Source organism: Chiloscyllium plagiosum, unplaced genomic scaffold (genome assembly GCF_037043375.1).
Source record: "Chiloscyllium plagiosum isolate Xiang-an unplaced genomic scaffold, Cpla_swu_hap1 HiC_scaffold_2, whole genome shotgun sequence".
NCBI classification, from domain to species: Eukaryota; Metazoa; Chordata; class Chondrichthyes; order Orectolobiformes; family Hemiscylliidae; genus Chiloscyllium; species Chiloscyllium plagiosum.
Window position 1 is genome coordinate 17,455,399 of NW_028270140.1, and position 17,074 is coordinate 17,472,472.

At 43.1% G+C, this 17,074-nt stretch overlaps 1 protein-coding gene across 6 annotated transcripts in view; it reads left to right on the forward strand.

Moving 5' to 3' along the window:
* Window positions 1-11,391, forward strand: part of LOC122564906 (methylcytosine dioxygenase TET2-like) — a 189,886-nt gene extending 178,495 nt beyond the window's left edge. For all 6 annotated transcript variants that reach the window (XM_043720374.2, XM_043720365.2, XM_043720355.2 and 3 more), the window contains one exon: window positions 7,459-11,391. In XM_043720374.2, coding sequence (XP_043576309.2) covers window positions 7,459-8,657 — 1,199 coding nt within the window. In that variant the 3' untranslated portion in view covers window positions 8,658-11,391. The remainder of the gene's footprint in view (window positions 1-7,458) is intronic.
* Window positions 11,392-17,074: the final 5,683 nt, after the last annotated feature.

Genomic DNA, 17,074 nt, shown 5'->3' on the forward strand with positions numbered 1-17,074 from the left:
GAAACTACACTTCTCACAGTAAGCAACAAATATATCAGCAAGAGCTGGACCCACAGAGATTCTATGTTGGCACTATCTATTTTGGGTGTAAATGGTGTCATTGAAGCTGAACTCAACTACATGAGTTGCAAAGTTCATGAGCTCAATGTAAACTCATGCACAAACGACACATCAAGGTTGCATGATATAGTGACGTGCAAGTGTCAACAGCTCCTGTGAGTGGTAGTTTTGGTGAGTAAGGAGTCAGTTATTGCAGTAAAGAGTATCATATCTCAGAGGGGTCTTCAAATGAAGGTTTGTGGGCAGAGCTTAGGAATAAAAAAGGAGCAGTCCCACTGCTGGGAGTGTATTATAGACCCCGGAACAGTTAGTGGGCAGTAGAGGAGAAGATATGAAGAAGTAACAAAAAGGATTGATGAGGGCAGAGCGGTAGATGTGATCTATATGGACTTCAGTAAGGCATTCAACAAGGTTCCCCATGGGAGACTGATTAGCAAGGTTAGATCTCATGGAATACAGGGAGAACTAGCCATTTGGATATAGAACTGGCTCAAAGGTAAAAGACAGAGGGTGGTGGTGGAGAGTTGTTTTTCAGACTGGAGGCCGGTGACCAGTGGAGTGCCACAAGGATCGGTGCTGGGCCCTCTACTTTTTGTTGTTTACATAAATGATTTGGATGCGAGCATAAGAGGTACAGTTGGTAAGGTTGCAGATGACACCAAAATTGGAGGTGTAGTGGACAGTGAAGAGGGTTACCTCAGATTACAACAGGATCTGGACCAGATGGGCCAATGGGCTGAGAAGTGGCAGATGGAGTTTAATTCAGATAAATGTGAGGTGCTACATTTTGGGAAAGCAAATCTTAGCAGGACTTATACACTTAATGGTAAGGCCTAGGGAGTGTTGCTGAACAAAGAGACCTTGGAGTGCAGGTTCATAGCTCCTTGAAAGTGGAGTCACAGGTAGATAGGATAGTGAAGAAGGCATTTGGTATGCTTTCTTTTATTGGTCAGAGTATTCAGTACAGGAGTTGGGAGGTCATGTTGTGGCTGTACAGGACATTGGTTAGGCCACTGTTGGAATATTGCGTGCAATTCTGGTCTCCTTATTATCGGAACGATGTTGTGAAACTTGAAAGGATTCAGAAAAGACTTACAAGGATGTTGCCAGAGTTGGAGGATTTGAGCTGTGCGGAGAGGCTGAACGGGCTGGGGCTGTTTTCCCTGGAGTGTCGGAGGCTGAGGGGTGACCTTATAGAGATTTACAAAAATATGAGGAGCATGGATAGGATAAATAGACAAAGTCTTTTCCCTGGGGTGGGGAAGTCCAGAAGTAGAGGGCATAGGTTTAGGGTGAGAGGGGAAAGATATAAAAGGGACCTAAGGGGCAACTTTTTCACGCAGAGGGTGGTACGTGTATGGAATAAGCTGTCAGAGGAAGTGATGGAGGCTGGTACAATTGGAACATTTAAAAGACATCTGGATGGGTATACGAATAGGAAGGGTTTGGAGGGATATGGGCTGGGTGCTGGCAGGTGAGACTGGATTGGGTTGGGATATCTGGTCGGCATGGACGGGTTGGATCGAAGGGTCTGTTTCCATGCTGTACATCTCTATGACTCTAAGATATGTGGGTAATTCATTCAGGTGTGTAAAAACAATAGAGTAATAATATAAGGGGACTTTAATTTCCAAAACATTAATAGAATAGTTGTAGTGTAAAGGGTTTAAAGGGGACAGATTTCTTGAAATGTATTCAGCAGAGCTTTTTATATCAACAGACGCATAATGTGATGCATTTGTGCTGCTAGAAACTAGATATATTAATGTACAGGAACCTGTTTTATATAAACAAAGGGATTTATATATTACACCTTTTTGATTGGGAAATCAAACCTCTGCTGCATACCCATGGCAATACTCTGACCAAACACAGTCTACCTGCTTTGACTGACAACTAAGAATTAACAGCTCCTTCTCCATCTCCATGCCAACAGTGCTCCAGCAAATCAGTACCCTCTTCTCGTTCTGTTAAAATTGATGTTTCTTTTCCAAGTTTGTCTTTTTGTGTTGCAGCCATGACCAGCAGAAGATAAAAAGCTTTGAGTCTGTGTCTCCATTGGCAAGTTTAAGTAGTGTACTACCAAGCAGTTAACAAAAGGATAGCAGAAGTGTAACATGCTGTCCTTTCACTTTTGTGTTTCTACATTTCAATCTCAATTTCCAAATTTTAGCAAGGCCATTGGGATGGAAAGTGAAATATTTTGCAACCTTCTGCGTGAAATATTCCCACATTAGTTACAGATTTAGAACATATTTCCATGTACAATATCCATCAAAGATAGATGTCAAGGAGCAGTCATTAGATTGTTTATGTGTCCAGGCTATGATCATCACCAATAAGAAACAATCTACCCACCGCCTCTTGATAGTCAGTAGTGCTACAATCACTGAATCCACCTACATTTGTGGGGTTACCGTTGACCAGAAACTCAACTGGACCTGCTACATAAACTCAGTGGCTGCAAGAGCAGGTCAGAGGCTAGGAATATTGCAGCAAGTACCTCACCTCGTTACTCCCCAAAACCTATCCATCATCTACAAGGTACAAGTTAGGAGTGTGATGAAATATGCCCCACTTGCCTGGATTGATAGATTTCCAATAACAGAGTCTAGATTAGAGTGGTGCTGGAAAAGCACAGCAGGTCAGGCAGCATCCAAGGAGCAGGAAAATCGACGTTTCGGGCAAAAGCCCTTCATCAGGAATAGAAGCAGGGTGCCTGCAGAGTGGAGAGATAAGTGAGAGGGGGTTGGGGGTGGGGAGCAAGTAGCATAGAGTAGGGACAAAGGAGCAAAGAGTACAATGGGTGAGTGGGGGTGGGGATGGAGCTGATAGGTCAGAGAGGAGGGTGGAGTGGATAGGTGGAAAGCAAGATAGGCAGGTAGGACAGGTCATGAGGGCAGCGCTGAGCTGGAAGGTTGGAGCTGGGGTGAGGTGGGGGAAGGGGAAATGAGGAAACTGGTGAAGTCCACATTGATGCCCTGGGGTTGAAGTGTTCCAAGGCGGAAGATGAGGCATTCTTCCTCGTCGGGTGGTGAGGGAGCGGTGGTGGAGGAGGCCCAAGACCTACATGTCCTCGGCAGAGTGGGAGGGGGAGTTGAAATGTTGGGCCACAGGGCGGTGTGGTTGATTGGTGCAGGTGTCCCGGAGATGTTCCCTAAAGCGCTCTGCTAGGAGGCGTCCAGCCTCCCCAATGTAGAGGAGACCGCATCAGGAGCAACGGATACAATAAATGATATTGGTGGATGTGCAGGTAAAACTTTGATGGATGTGGAAGGCTCCTTTGGGGCCTTGGATGGAGGTGAGGGAAGAGGTGCGGGCGCAGGCTTTGCAATTCCTGCGGTGGCAGGGGAGGGTGCCAGGACGGGAGGGTGGGTTGTAGGGGGGCATGGACCTGACCAGGTAGTCATGGAGGGAATGGTCTTTGCGGAAAGTGGAAAGGGGTGGGGAGGGAAATATATCCCTGGTGGTGGGGTCTGTTTGGAGGTGGTGGAAATGTCGGTTGGTAGGGTGGAAGGTGAGCACCAGGGAGGTTCTGCCCTTGTTACGGTTGGAGGGGTGGAGTCTGAGGGCGGAGATGCGGGATGTGGACGAGATGCGTTGGAGGACATCTTTAATCACGTGAGAAGGGAAATTGCGGTCTCTAAAGAAGGAGGCCATCTGGTGTGTTCTGTGGTGGAACTGGTCCTCCTGGGAGCAGATACGGTGGAGGCGGAGGAATTGGGAATACGGGATGGCATTTTTGCAGGAGATAGGTGGGAAGAGGTGTAATCCAGGTAACTGTGGGAGTCGGTGGGTATTGTCATTTATTGTATCTGTTGCTGCCGATGCGGTCTCCTCTACATTGTGGAGACTGGACGCCTCCTAGCAGAGCGCTTTAGGGTACATCTCTGGGACACCCGCACCAATCAACCCCACTGCCCCGTGGCCCAACATTTCAACTCCCCCTCCCACTCTGCCGAGGACATGTAGATCCTGGACCTCCTTCACCGCCGCTCCCTCACCACCAGACGCCTGGAGGAAGAACGCCTCATCTTCCGCCTCGGATCACTTCAACCCCGGGGCATCAATGTGGACTTCAGCTGTTTCCTCATTTCCCCTTCCCCCACCTCACCCCAGCTCCAACCTTCCAGCTCAGCACCGTCCCCATCACCTGTCCTACCATCTATCCACTCCTTTCCATCTATCCACTCCACCCTCCTCTCTGACCTATCACCTTCATCCCCACCCCCACTCACCCATTGCTACCTTCTTTACTACCTTCCCCCACCCTCCTCTCTGACCTATCACCTCCATTCCCACCCCCATTTCGCTATTGTACTCTATGCTACTTTCTCCCCACTCCCACCCCGCTCTCATTTATCCCTCCACCCTGCAGGCACCCTGCCTCTATTCCTGATGAAGGGCTTTTGCCCGAAACATCGATTTTCCTGCTCCTCGGATGCTGCCTGACCTGCTGTGCTTTTCTAGCACCACTCTAATCTAGACTCTGGTTTCCAGCATCTGCAGTCCTTGTTTTTACCTCGATCTGCAATAACATTCAAGAAGCTTGACACATTGAGCAGAAAGCAGCCCCCTTGATTGACACTACATCCACAATCATTGACCACTCCCTCCACCACCGATGCTGAATTGCAGTAATATGTACTATCTACAAAATGTGCTGCAGAACTTCACCAAAGATCCTGTTTCCCAAACCCATGACCACTTCCATCTAGAAGTACAAAAGCAGCAGAACCGTGCCATCTTCAAGTTCCCCGTCCTGAATTGGAAATATATGCACCAAGAGTCATTTTTAAACTGGATGATACAGATTGTTTTACCATTTCCAGTACTGCCCCTGGACAATGAGGAAGCCAGCTATAATGGATCAAAGCTTTGTAAATGTTTGGGATTGGTGAAGTGGGGTGAAGGAGGAAGAAGACAGAGTGGAGGCCACGATTGAAGAAGCCATGTAGTGTGCACAGCTTTGGAGGGGCCATCCAGTAGGCCTGGGGACGTGTTCAAGAGGAACCCTACACCAACACCATGACATTTTTCTGGGCTGCTCAATTGGCATAGGCCTTGCCTACTCTCTAATTTAGTGGTGTTGGCGGAATGGTTGACTGCTGGGTGAGTCACCTGTGCCAGCCATATCATTGGTATAATTACACTGACGGTGGGGATAGGTGCAGGCAAGTCACTCATTGGGTTAAAGGTGCCCCTGCCTTCAAATCCACCAACAGGGAGAATTAGATTCAGTCCTTGGTGTGTGTGAGATGATTTTTTAGCAATGATATGAAAGTTAAAAATCACACAACACGAGGTTATGGTCCAACAGATTTATTTTGAAGTTCAAGCTTTCAGAGCGCTCCGTAGCTGCCTGATGAAGGAGCGTCGCTCCGAAAGCTAGTGCTTCCAATTAAACCTGTTGGACTATAACCTGGTGTTGTGTGATTTTTAACTTTTTCCACCCCAATCCAACATCGGCACCTCCACATTATGATATGAAAATACAAGGTGACAACTTTTGTCGAATTGATAACAGAACAACAAATGGCCAAGATAATCCTCTTTATGATCCTTTCCCTCATGACAATGGGCTCAATGGCCATCGAGGCAAAAATGGGTACTGCAGATGGTGGGAGATTAGAGTCAAGATTAGAGTAGCGCTGGAAAAGCACAACAGGTCAGGCAGCATCCGAGGAGCAGGAAAATCCACGTTTCGGGCAAAAGCCCTTCATCAGGAGGCCTATGTTGTATTGAACTTTACCGTGTCCAGTTTCTTGAATAGATGTTAAGCCTCCATTGCTACCTACAACTTTGGGTGAGATGTTTCCTGAAAAATTGATCAATGGATTAAAATTCAGCAGTGCTCCTAAAAAAAGTTGCTCGCAGATTCATCATTAGGATCTTGTTACATACCGCTATTGAATATCGTTACGTTAGCCCTTTGATCTGAACAGTCTCCTGAAAAGAAATACAGTGAAACCACAATGAGACAGATCAGAGGCACTGCATTCACAAACTGATGTGGAGTGGTAGTTTGAGATGATTGAGGAAGCCCCTGGATAACCCACTCTGCCTGCACATGTGCTCAATGTAAAAGTGAAAACAGTGCTGCAGTAAAACCGTGAAAGATATTTTTATTTTTCAATTAATTCACACTTTGTAATGTCCTGACATTGTACACCCCAAGGCAGTGAGAAAGGTTGGGAGGCCGCTCTGCAAAGTCTCAGTTGCCTCTTTCTGCACCTTTGGATGAGTCCATCTCCCAGATCAGTGTGGTCAAACATCCAGCCCGAAATGTTGACTCTCCTGCTGTTCCAATGCTGTGCTTTATTCAGCTCCACATTTTATTGACCCAAGCATGTCTTCCATGTTTCTGTGCTGCAGTGTAAAATCCTCACACGTCTCTACAACCGTTGCAGCTTCATCTAAACAAGTAGCATTCATCAGACTCTTAAGAGTCATCCTTCCCTCCCGTTGATACACTTTGTCCATTTTCCTGACCCACGTCTGAAAAATACATCCAAGCGGTTTTGCCAGCCTCATTATTTTGTGGGCAGTTGCTTCTTGGACTTGTCTATTCTCACGCTTTTCGGTGCCGTCCATGTTGGTGAAGACCACAGCAGTGACATTTCTCTTGATTCGCTTTCCATCATGATGTGTTTCAACTTTAAATGTTTAAGAGCAGTCTGGTAGAAGGTCATAAAAAAATCTGTTTCAGCTGCTTTAAAGGTGGCACTGGGTGTATGCTGTTCCAGGATGTGAGTGAACCTGCCTTGCAGCCGTAGCTGCACGCTTTCCCATGCATTAGTGCTCAAACGTAGCCTAATGTGCACCAGTTGGTTGCTCATGGTCATAGAGCATGCATGCCTGAGTTTGGCTAATCCAAGGCACAATTCCAGGGCTTCACCTTATCACCGGCATCCTCCTATTGGATTTCTGACTTCGCTGGAGAGAATGGCTGAGGTTCGGTGTATCTAAGTTTGAGATGACCTTATCGAAGTTTATCAAATAATGAGAGGTATAGAGTTATTGGCAATTGCCTTTTCCTTAAGGTGGGAGATTTCAAGACTAGGGGACAGATTTTTTTAAGGTGAGAGTGTAGAGATTTAAAAAAGACATGGGTGGAAGACATTTTTACACAGAGTGGTTTGTACATGGAATGTACTTCCTGAGGAAGTGGAGGATGTGAGCACAATTACGTTTAAAAGACATTTGGGTGAGTGCATGAATATGAAGGGAAATAGGCCCGGAGCAGGCAGGTGGGACTAGTTTAGTTTGGGATTATGTTCCGGCATGGATAGGTTGGACCAAAGGATCTGTTTCCATGTTGTACGACTCTGTGACGCATTGTGAGTTTGGTGTAACTGACATTCAAAAATTCTTTCATTGTTTTTGTTTGAATTGCAGGTCGTGTCATTCCTCCAGGTGTTCAACAGCATCAGGTTCCCAATTTATACCAGTCTGTCCCAACAAGCACTTATCCAGGTTACCAGTGTAACGGAAACACACCAATTGACAACTTCCACCATTATATGGGATCCTACTATCCCTCACTTGCACACCATATGGACCTGTACCGTTACCAAGTTCCAGTGAACAAACTTACCCTGCCACCAATTCAGACTCTCTATCAGCAGTTTTCAAATTCCTACAGGTATGGCAATAATCAGATGTGTATGGGCAGATTTTGTAACTATGGTATGCAAGTTAATGGCTACAACGGTTGCCCGATTGAGAACAGAATACCAAACATCCAACGTTACCCTCACTTCAGTTCTTCTCCTCAAGTTGAGACTCAGCTAATGGAACCTGGTTCAAAATCAGTATCAAATTTGAGTAATCAGACTGTGGATCATTCGGCAGTCACTCGTGACAGTCAATATCCTTCATTCACAAGTTCTTACCGAGCAAATGATCATCATCCTGCTAATTCTTTCCCAATAGAAAATAAAGAAAATGAACTTAGTATGCTTGGAGCTAATGACATCTCGAGGCTTCCTTCATTGGTTAATTGTGAGATGGCTAACACTTCACAGGCAGAGGTAGCTGCAAGTGTAAATCACAGAATTCCAGAAAACACCTCCCAAATGCCTTCACAGCATGACGTACCTGTTTCAGAAGAACCTCAGGAGGTTTGGTCAGATAGTGAACATAATTTCCTGGATAAAGATATTGGAGGGGTTGCTGTGGCACCATGCCATGGGTCCATTCTTATTGAGTGCGCAAAACGTGAACTACATGCAACAACCCCATTGAAAAACCCAAACAGAAATCACCCAACGCGAATCTCTCTTGTCTTTTATCAACACAAGAGTATGAATGAGCCAAAACATGGATTAGCACTCTGGGAGGCCAAGATGGCAGACAAAGCCAGAGAAAGAGAAGAAGAGGCGGAGAGACTTGGTGTGGATTATGTGCCTACCAAATCTTACAGCAAGAAAGCAAAACGAGAGGTCCCAGAATCGCATGAACCCATAGAACCACCACAGATACGTTTTATGAAGACTCTTGCACAAAGGACTATGACTTTCACAACAAACTCAGTAACTACAGCGTTCCCATATGCCTTTACACGGGTTACAGGGCCTTACAGTCGATGGATATAGCTTCCTACTCACATGGGTTACCTCATATTCTGTCTAGCATCTGGCAAGGCAGCTGTGCTACACCCAGTGAGGGAAAACAAACAGTGTTTGATAAAGCACTGGAATAAAGAGTAACACCAGCAAATGGCGATACCCTGAAAAACATATACCCTGTATTCCAACTCACTTGTTAAAAGAGTATTCACAGTAAGGACCAAGCTGAAAAGCGTCCTATGCAAAAAGTGCTGTTTCAGAAAATCATTCTGGAATAATGATGCATGCAGAGTCTTTCTGTAAATTAATTTAATCTAAATATTTATGCCAGACACAAGTGACCTCTAATGTCATTAATGAGCCTATTCTTTGGACGCAGGGCAGGAATAGAAGCTAATCCTATGGTGCTGAGTATTATTGTTACCAGGGCAACATTTAAAAACTACACATTTCCAACATGTAGTTTTTGTTACAAAATTGTCTATCAAACTCTTAGTGGTTTGTTTTGCCTTTATATATTGTTTGCAAATAACAGTCAACTCAAACAGTTAGAACCGATTTTAGTTGACTTGTCAGGAAAAAAAACACTGAAAAGTTTGAAGATCGTGGTGCTATATTTAGAGGTTTTTTTTAACATCTTTGATGTAAATCTCAAATGCCATTTAAATGGTTTCATAATAATTAACATTTTTCAATTGTTTAATTGATGCTGAGGTCTCCTTTCATAGCATAGAGGCCTTTTAACTTAAAGTTAGAGCTATTTTAAACAAAGTCTACATTTAAAATGTCAAGTACTTCAGAGGCTCAGCAAATTCTGATTCTGTAATAAGGATTCTCAAAATGAATTTTACAGAATATTTTGTAAGATTTTGGTGTTCAAAAAGCACTTTGCCTATTTTAAGCTTTGACAACTTGAAAGGTGATAGGGTACCAAGGCATTAAGAGATTTACTGTAAAATAAAAATCTGTCAAAGTACTTTATAATATCTATAATGCCATAATTCAGATAATAGGCTATGTATACTTTTTAAGTGTCATTGATTACCTTAAAGTTTGGGATTTACTGGACACAAGGGGGAAAACTTTGCCAGAATTTCATACAAAAACACTGATCCTGGTGCTCACATACAGTATGCAGCTATTTGTTATATGAGAACGTAACAGTCCATACTACATCACTAAAGTGATTGTGCAGTTTTAGATCCTAGGCTTTCATATTAACACTTATCTCACAGCATGTTTGAGACAATAATACTATGGTTATCCTAGACCAATTACAACATTTATAATTGAATTATATATTCACTCAATAGATTTGATTTGCGATGAGATGTTAATGTTTGGGTAGAATTGTAATTTTTTTAAAAATAGTTACAATGTAAGCAGTGTCTTTGAGAGAGAGAGAGAGAGAGCTGAAAACATGCCAGGGAAGATGTAAACAGGGTTACTTCTATCCAAATGGAGAAATCAGGCAGCTGGCTTGCTGTGGTCATGTTTAAATGTTAAATTTGTAAATATAAAAACACAAAAACAACAAAAACAAGTTTAAAAAGAGGTGTACAGTAAATTAATTTGTAAACAGAATTTTCTTTTTTTTTACTTAACGCTTTGACTATTTTAGTACTGTAATATTTTCCTAACTTTTTTTTTAAGCTTTTCTTTTCAGAATGGTGCTACTCAATCTGCTACAATTAAAATGTGAGTTTAAGAAGTGTAAACGGTGTTGGAGATGTTCCTACTTGTCATATACCTCAGCTCTTGTACTGAGCAATAGGAAAATGATGATTCAGAAGTCAGTAGTGTTTTGTACACCATCATTGTTTAATTTAAAATAGTCTTTATGACATAAACATGCTTTTTTTTTTCATTTTGATACTTGATAACTTGAAATTCAAGCTTTTGTTCTACAAGAAGATCAGGGATATTATAACTCTTATATTCTCCTTATGCCAATATGTCACCTGTGTTTTAATATCACCCTTTTATTTTGTTTTTATTTTCAGGGATATCTTCACTTTGTTTAATCCCTATTTGGATTTTATGTGTATAGTGGGATACATGTACTTGATGCTTCTAAAATGAGCGTTAGTAAAGCAGTGGCTTTGTTTTTAATTCTAAGTGAGAAAGTACATGATAGTTCTTTTTTTTCTTTAAGAATTTGGATGATGTATGCACTGAGCTGATAAAAGGGAAGAAAAAGAGAAGAAATGAGAGTTTGTTATTTTCATGTGGGGGGGAGGGGAGGGTGGGGGGGGGGAGGGTAGGGAAGTTATTGGTATTCTCATATGAATGAATGAACTTGTGCCACTTGTTGTACAGGGCCCAGCTTCAGTAGCAACATGTCTTCTGGAAGGGAAGTGCACGTATAGGGTATTGGGTTGATGCTAGCCATACTTGAAGATGCTTCAGAGTGGTGTTGACATTACTTGAATTTAATTTCAGCTTGATTGACGCACAGCAGTATATATTGTTCACTTCTCAAGCTAGAGGTTAACGTATACTCAAGTGTAGGATACTTAGCTGAACTTGACACTAAAAATCAGTTTTGGTGTGCATTTTGTATGCGTTCTGTATTTTACTTCAGCTTTGCTCTTTATTGATGAATTGGGTATGTTGAAAAAAAAGATAAATGAGGCTGATTATAAATACTGTAAGTAATGTACTAAAAGCGGAAAGTTATTTGAAAGCTGTTTATTATATCATTCCTGATAATGCTGAGATGTGGGTGTTTTTAATAAAATTTATATTTATTTAATGCAGACATATTCAAGTTGTGCGTTTTTTTTACTCAAAGTTTAAGATATACCTTGGCAAATGCACTCAGGAAGATATTAATTTAGCCGTAGTGCTGAAATCCATTTCAGCATTGTTGCCAAGATTCAAATTCCTAAAAAGTAAGATTATTTCCAATAAATCAGAGCAGGACTTATACACTTAATGGTAAGGTCCTAGGGAGTGTTGCAGAACAAAGAGACCTTGGAGTGCAGGTTCATAATTCCTTGAAAGTAGAGTCGCAGGTAGATAGGATAGTGAAGAAGGCATTTGGTATGTTTTCCTTTATTGATCAGAGCATTGAGTACAGGAGTTGGGAGGTCACATTGAGGCTGTACAGGACATTGGTTAGACCACTTTTGAAATATTGCATGCAATTCTGGTCTCCTTCCTATCAGTAGGATGCTGTGAAACTTGAAAGGGTTCAGAAAAGATTTTCAAGAATGTTGCCAGGGTTGGAGGATTTGAGCTACAGGGAGAGGCTGAACAGGTTGGGGCTGTTTTCCCTGGAGTGTCGGAGGCTGAGGGGTGACCTTATAGAGATTTACAAAAATATGAGGGGCATGGATAGGATAAATAGACAAAGTCTTTTCCCTGGGGTGGGGAAGTCCAGAAGTAGAGGGCATAGGTTTAGGGTGAGAGGGGAAAGATATAAAAGGTTTAAAAGAACCCAAGGGGCAATTTTTTCATGCAGTGGATGGTGCATGTATGGAATGAGCTGCCAGAGGAAGTGGTGGAGGCTGGTACAATTACAGCATTTAAAAAGCATTTGGATGGGAAAGGTTTAAGAGGGATGGGGCCAAGTGCTGGCAACTGGGACTAGATTAGGTTAGGATATCCAGTTGGCATGGACGCGTTGGACCGAAGGGTCTGTTTCAATGCTGTACATCTCCACGACTCTATGACCTCAGTTATACCTGGTTTTAAACATCAGTTAATTAATTTAACATGGTCTTTAACTGAAAGCAAAGATTAACAAATAACAAGAATTTATAACAGAATTCAGGCCTGTATTGTGTCCTTGACAGTACAGCTTTTCCCATTGGAAAAAGAGGTAAAAATGAAAATGAGCCAAACAAATTATTATTAGGAAGGGGTCAATTAAAGGTTTGCCAAGTGTGGATTTATGGAGGTTCTTAAAAGGGATGGAGAGGTTTTGTAAGAAAATTATTGAGCATAAGGTTTCAGAAGTTGAAGGCACAGTTACCGATAGTAGGGAAAAGGGAGGAGTAGATAATGTGGAATCAGAGTCAGAAGAATAGAGATTTCAGGGGTGGACAGTGTAACGCTTGAGAAAGTTTCACATATGAATCATTTGGCTGGCACGGTGGCTCAGTGGTTAGCACTGCTGCCTCACAGCACCAGGGCCCCAGGTTGGATTCCAAACTTGGGTGACTGTCTGTGTGGAGTTTGCACATTCTCCCCGTGTCTGCGTAGGTTTCCTCCGGGTGCTCCTGTTTCCTCCCACAGTCCAAAGGTGTGCAGGTCAGGTGAATTGGCCTTGCTAAATTGTCCATAGTGTTAGCTGCATTAGTCGGAGGGAAATGGGTCTGGGTGGGTTACTCTTTGGAGGGCTGATGTGGACTTGTTGGGCTGAAGGGCCTGTTTCCACACTAGGGAATCTAATCTTCACCCCTGCATCAGATGGTTGTGGGTTCAAGCTCCAGTTCAGAGATTTCAGCGCCTCATCCAAGCTGATATTCAGGGCAGCCACAGATGAACTCAGGGTGAGTTACTAAATTAAGGTTCTGGCTGCTTGCTCAAGTGAACTTTACACGTTCCAAGATAAAATCTGAAGATCTGTGAGTTTTCCTGATACTCTGTTAAACACTTATTACAGCTAAAACAAAATAACCTGTAATTTACCTAATTTGTTGTTTGTGGGACCTTGCTATCTCCAAATTGGCTGTTATTTTGTCTACATGTTAATAAGTCCCTATTTAAGTTGACTCAGTGAACACTTTAATGTTAACAAAACAGTGACAAAGTAGTTGTTTAATGCCATAAGTTTCATTTTGCACTGCTGCAGACTTCCTGTGTAGCCTGTTTACTCTTAAGACCTTTTCCCCACGCTTCTGCTCCTGTATTCAGTCCAACTGGCCTCACTCTGGTTTTTGCTGATGCCCTCAGCCCCACATGACACCTGACCCACAGCTCCCATTCCCATCCTCTGTTTTTACCTCTAAAGGCTCCAGTGCCCTTTTTCCCAGCTGCCATTCTGAACTTGCAGTGATGTCCTGGTTTCTGCCTTGTGGCCGAACTAGGGACGTGTGGGTAGTTCTGCCTGCGTTGACAGTTATCTGCCACTAGATAGAGCCTGATCAATTACAACTTCAAGTGAATTTAATTTTAACATTTATTTACGGTAATATTTAAATTGAATTTCTTCTACTTTTTAAAAATTTATTGTATTTAGAGGTTTATGACTGTAGGAATTTAGGAATATGTGTTATTTCAAATTAGTGATGTTTTGTAGTTGTTTCCTGCTGGGAGAGGTCCACAAGTGCTTGACCACACTTTTTTGCAATATTTAAATTATTTGTTATGCAATTTATTTGAGTTATGCACATACGGTACAGTAGTTTAACCTACACATTTTTTTTCTGAGTAGACAATGTCCACAGGGAACCTAACTCTGGCTTTAACATTGATTCCTATGGAAACCATGCTTCACATAAAGTTGTTTCACTTAAAATTCACAATTTCAAGCAATGCAACAACAACTTTACATGAGGATTTGCTGTAACTATACCTCAAAAGCGCTGCATTGACTGAGAACATCTTGTGGACTTGAAGGACACTGCACAAATAGTAGTACATTCTCCTTTTGAAATTTGTGCTTAGGTAGAATAAATGCTGTGAGGTTTTAGATGTGACTACAAAGTGTTTCTGTGACCAGTCTCATAAACCAGTCCCTCACTACGTTCTGGCTTTCAGGTATCAGCTTTGCCTCAGTGGTAACACCCTCAACACCGAGTCAGAAGAGTGTGAGTTTGAACCTCATCTACAGACTGGAGCACACAACCGAAGTAGATAATTCAGCAAAGCACGGGAGGGGGGAATGGAGTTGCTGGAAGAGCTGTTGTTGTGCTGAAGTTTTTATACCAAGGCACTGTTTTCTTTCTTGGATGTTCGAAGATAACATTTCCACCCAGAAGGTGGTGAGTGTATGGAATGAGCTGCCAGAGCAAGTGGTGGAGGCTGGTACAATTACAACATTTAAAAAACATCTGGATGGGTGTGTGAATAGGAAGGATTTAGAGGCATATGTGCCAAGTGCTGGAAAATTGGACTACATTAGTTTAGGAAATCTGGTCAGCACGGACGGGGTGGATCATAAGGTCTGTTCCCATGTCATCTCTATGACTCTATATCCCATTATAGAGGAACCTCGATTATCTGAACGGCACGGGTGGGGAGTATTTTGTTCGGTTAATTATATCCCGGATAATTGATGCTGGATAACAGTTAGCCACATATTGGGACCTTTCAATCTTGTTCGGATAACCCGAAATTCAGTTAATCGAATGCCAGATAATTCAGTTTCCTCTGTATACAATTTGAAGAGTTCAGGGGTTGTAACCTAATGCTTGAAGGTCATTTTTATATCAATAATTTGGCTGTCACTTCCACAAGAGATGTGTGTTCAAGGTCCACCTTAGAGATTTCAGTGCAAAACCCAAGCTGATACCTCTGACAGTGACACCTGAGGTCAGGATCAGGTATTCAATCAAAGTCCTGGCAGTTTGTTCAAGTGAACATTAAAAAGTTCAAGACAAAATCTGAAAATCTCTCCCCTCCCCCCAACTCCAGTGTGACTATCTTCTTTCCAGTCTGGTAATTAGACACATCATTGTTCTGCCATTGTCACATTCCGATCACATAATCTGCACTATTAGCAGCCTCTCTCCCAGCACTCCACCCCACCACCTCACTATTGCATAATGCTGTCCATTCCACACTTCAGCGAGTTTTCCTGACATTCTATCAAGCATTTACCCTGGGGGGTGGATTTGCATTTCATTAACAGAGTTCTATCTTTACCAACCCCAAACCATAAATTGTTCCCATTCCCACCATATTTCCATTTCCAATAAATGTGGGCAGGCAAAGTTTGTGTCTGCTTCCTCTCCAGGTTGGCCAGTGATGGATGTTTGTAAGGTGCAGTCTAATTCGAAGGCCTGCCTCAGTACTTGGTAAACGGGAACATCTCCGGGACACCCGCACCAATCAACTCCATCGCCCCGTGGCCCAACATTTCAACTCCCCCTCCCACTCTGCCGAGGACATGCATGTCCTGGGTCTCCTCCACCGCCACTCCCTCACCACCTGATGCCTAGAGGAAGAACACCTCATCTTCCCCCTCGGAACATTTCAACCCCAGGGCATCAATGTGGACTTCACCAGTTTCCTCATATCCCCTCCCCCCACCTCGCCCCAGCTTCCAACCTTCCAGCTCAGCACCGTCCCCATGCCTTGTCCTACCTGTCAATCTCCCTTCCCACTTATCCACTCCACCCTCCTCTCCGACCTATCACCTCCATCCCCACCCCCATTCACCTATTGTAGTCTTTGCTACCTTCCCCCACCCTCCTCCCTGACCTATCACTTTCACCCCAACCCCATCTACCTATTGTACTCTTTGCTACCTTCTCCCTAGCCCCAGCCCCTCATACTTATCTCTCCACCCTGGAGGCTCCCTGCCTTCATTCCTGATGAAGGGCTTTTGCCCGAAATGTCAATTTTCCTGCTCCTTGGATGCTGCTTGACCTGTTGTGCTTTTCCAGAACCATTCTAATCTAGACTGCCTCAGTACTCATGGCATGGCAACATTCTCCATGATTCTTATGCCTGCTAACACTTAGTATCCCTCGTACCCTGATGCATCTTCAGACCCAATCCACCCAGTTCAATACACCCCAATGACCCATGCTCTCTCCCACCACCCATATCTCATCATTCCGCCCATGTCTCCTCTACAGCCACTCACCCACTGATCACTGCTTACAAGATTCCGGAACTTTGTAATAACAATGGAAAGGCTTTGAAGTGGATAATAATGCTCTTCAAATCTAAAACAAATTATCAGACATGACCATTCAAACTGCACACAAGATCTTCCAGTTCCATTAAAAATTTAAATCCATTTAAGTCTGAACTCACACCAAATACATATTGATCCATAACATTTTAGAGCTGGGAATGAAACCATACTGTTGTCAGTCTGCATGAAAAACCACTTGCTGGACAAAATGGTTCATTAGCTTTTGTACCTGAGGCACAAGCTCAGGTGCCAAAACAAACCATGACAGTTCCATGACAATATTGCATACTGAACCAGAAAGAAATGTTGTTTCCCACTTAAAAGTAGATGGTCTGTCAATCAAAGGGGAAGAACATATGAGTAAATTTATTTTTCTAAACTTACAGAAAATAGATGCAGGAGTAGGCCACTTCGACCTCCGAGCCTGCCCCACCATTCAACATGATCATGGTTGATCCTGCAATTTCAGTATCCCATTCCCACTTTCTCTTGATACCCTTTAGCCACAAAGGTCACGTCCAGCTCCCTCTTGAATATATCTAACAAACTGGCCCCAACAGCTTCCTGTGGGAGAGAATTCCACAGTCTCTAACTGAAAAAAAATTCTTCCTCATCTCAGTCCTGATTG